This window comes from Erigeron canadensis, chromosome 7 (genome assembly GCF_010389155.1).
Source record: "Erigeron canadensis isolate Cc75 chromosome 7, C_canadensis_v1, whole genome shotgun sequence".
Classification (NCBI taxonomy): domain Eukaryota; kingdom Viridiplantae; phylum Streptophyta; class Magnoliopsida; order Asterales; family Asteraceae; genus Erigeron; species Erigeron canadensis.
This window is the reverse complement of record NC_057767.1, coordinates 17,177,395-17,179,730: the sequence shown is the minus strand read 5'-3', so window position 1 is coordinate 17,179,730 and position 2,336 is coordinate 17,177,395. Positions and strand designations below refer to the sequence as shown.

At 40.9% G+C, this 2,336-nt stretch overlaps 1 protein-coding gene across 1 annotated transcript; it reads right to left on the bottom strand.

Moving 5' to 3' along the window:
- Nucleotides 1–679: 679 nt before the first annotated feature.
- LOC122609029 lies at nt 680–1,506 on the bottom strand. Its single transcript, XM_043782090.1, has 2 exons — nt 1,396–1,506; nt 680–1,222 (listed from the first exon to the last, which is right to left on the bottom strand). The coding sequence occupies exons 1-2, from the start codon at nt 1,504–1,506 to the stop codon at nt 680–682; spliced, it is 654 nt and encodes a 217-aa protein (XP_043638025.1).
- Nucleotides 1,507–2,336: the final 830 nt, after the last annotated feature.

Genomic DNA, 2,336 nt, shown 5'->3' with positions numbered 1-2,336 from the left:
GGCAAAAGTCGGGACTAATACCTGGAATGTCAGTAGTCTTCCAAGCAAAAGCCTGCTTTTGGGCTTTAAGAACCGCCAAAAGAAGCTTTTTCTCGTCACTCGTAAATGAGGACGAGATAACAACGAGCAAAGAGGACTTACCTGCCAAGTATGCATATTCCAAGTCTGAAGGTAACGGCTTAAGCTCCAAATCTGTAGGGGGTACATCAACCGAATTCGGTACCCTTGAGCTTCTATCAACTACTACCTTCTCAAAGCTCTCATCTTCCGGAGGCGTATCATCCAAGCTAAGCGCCATCACCTCTGCAAACAATTCTTCATCATCAATATTACCCGAACCTAAATCAGATATCTCTTCATTTTCCAAGTCAGCTTCCATCAACTCCTGAAATTCCTGATCCAAAGCATCATCAACAAAATCAATCCTGAAACAAGATTCGTTAGTAGAATACGAATGCTTAATGGACCTTTCAACATTAAACACAATCCTATCGGTACCCACACCCAACGAAATTTCCTTATCTTTTACCCGGATAACAGCATCCGCGGTATTCAGGAATAGTCTACCTAGAATCAAGGGTACCTTAGTGTCTTCTTCCATTTCCAAAATCACAAAATCTACCAAAAACACAATGTGGCCTACCTGGACAGTCATATTTTCAGCAATCCCAATAGGGTACTAAAATGAATGGTCTGCTAACCTTATGCTCATACGGGTAGGTCTCAAGGCTCCTAACGCCAATTTACTCCAGACTGAGTAAGGCATCAAATTGATACCAGCACCTAAATCGGCAAGTGCCTTACAAGTCAAAGTACGAATAGAACAAGTGATGAGGAAACTCCCTGGGTCTTCCAACTTAGGTGGAATGTGGTTCTGAACAATAGCAGAACACTCGGCATTGAGAAATGTAGCTTTAACCTCATTCAGCTTTCCTTTATCCGTCACAAGTTCTTTGATAAACTTGGCATAATTTAGCATACCCTGAATCAAGTCAACTAAAGGAACATTAATGTGAACATTTTTAATCATATTGACAAACTTATCATACTGTTCCTTTAGCTTAGCTTTCCTGAACCGCTGTGGAAATGGAACCTTAGGCTTATATGGCTTAGTCTCGGGTGTCACAGCCGGTTTTGGTTGAGTAACCGGAGTCTTCACGGTTGAATCTTCTTCCATCACAATCTCCTCATCAACATCTTTAGCTTCATCATCACCTAATTCCTGCACATCTGAAACAATATCACTAGGATTAGGAGGAGGGGCATAGGATCTACCTGTACGAGTAGTAATGGTTTTCGCTTGCTTCTGACGAACAGGCGGTGGAGTGTACTTCTGTCCATTGTTAGGACCTTGATTCTTCTTCAGATTCTGTTGAGTGTTACTAGGCAAAGTACCTGGGGCCTAGTGATAGCAGCCATCCTACTTTCAAGATCCTTAAAATTGATATCCTGATTTTTAGCATTTATTTCCACTTTACCATTAATCCTATCCAGCCTCTCACTCATTTGCCTAGTATCCTCCCTTATATTCTGGATACTTGTGTGTTGTTTCAATTTGATTGCTCTTCATCTCCTTCATCATTTCTCTCAACTCGGCATTAGGATCGTTAGTAAAAGAAGAAGAACCCGATCCTTGGCTTTGTTGAGTCTCCTGCTGCTGTGGCTGACTTTGATAATTGTTCCTTTGCCACCTACTACTAGAAAAATGAGAAATATTAGCAGGAAAAGAAGAGTTATAAGAATTGTTACCTGATGACCGGTTCTGAAAACCGGTGTTTCTCAGAAAACCTCCTTGTTGATTCTGCACAAAATTAACATCTTCAGGTCCCCGGTTGGGACACTCTTCAAAATAGTGTGTCTCTCCACAGTGATTACACCCATCAGCAAAGACCTTCACATCACTTTCAAGATATCCATACGTGCAGACAAAGCTTGAATCTCATCAGTTACAATAATGTTGTTACTACTATCGGCTCTTACCACTTTACTTTGCTTAAATCGGCCCTCATTCTTCAAAAATCTTTTATCATCCATGGCTGCATTATCTTTCACCATATGCTCCAAAATATCATAACCTTGATTTGGAGTGATCCTGCTAAACCTTCCACCGAAAGCATACCCCATCTCTCTTTTAGACCCCTTATTCAAACCATCGAAGAATAATTCAACATACTTTTCCTTAGTCAACTCATGTCCCGGACAATTTCTCAACATCTCCTTGAATCGGATCCATGCATCAACAACATCTTCCCCATCTTCTTGCACAAAAGACCTTATCAAGTTCTCCAATTGCCTTTGAGTTCTAACCGAATAAAACTCACCAATGAAAGCTTCCT

What these genes read in the sequence shown, in the direction of transcription:
- LOC122609029 (XM_043782090.1), bottom strand. Translation starts at nt 1,506, where the DNA reads ATGAGTGAGAGGCTGGATAGGATTAATGGTAAAGTGGAAATAAATGCT. An exon ending in CTGCTATCACTAGGCCCCAG is followed by an intron (nt 1,223 to 1,395) that starts GTACTTTGCCTA and finishes TCAGATGTGCAG; the next exon opens with GAATTAGGTGATGATGAAGC.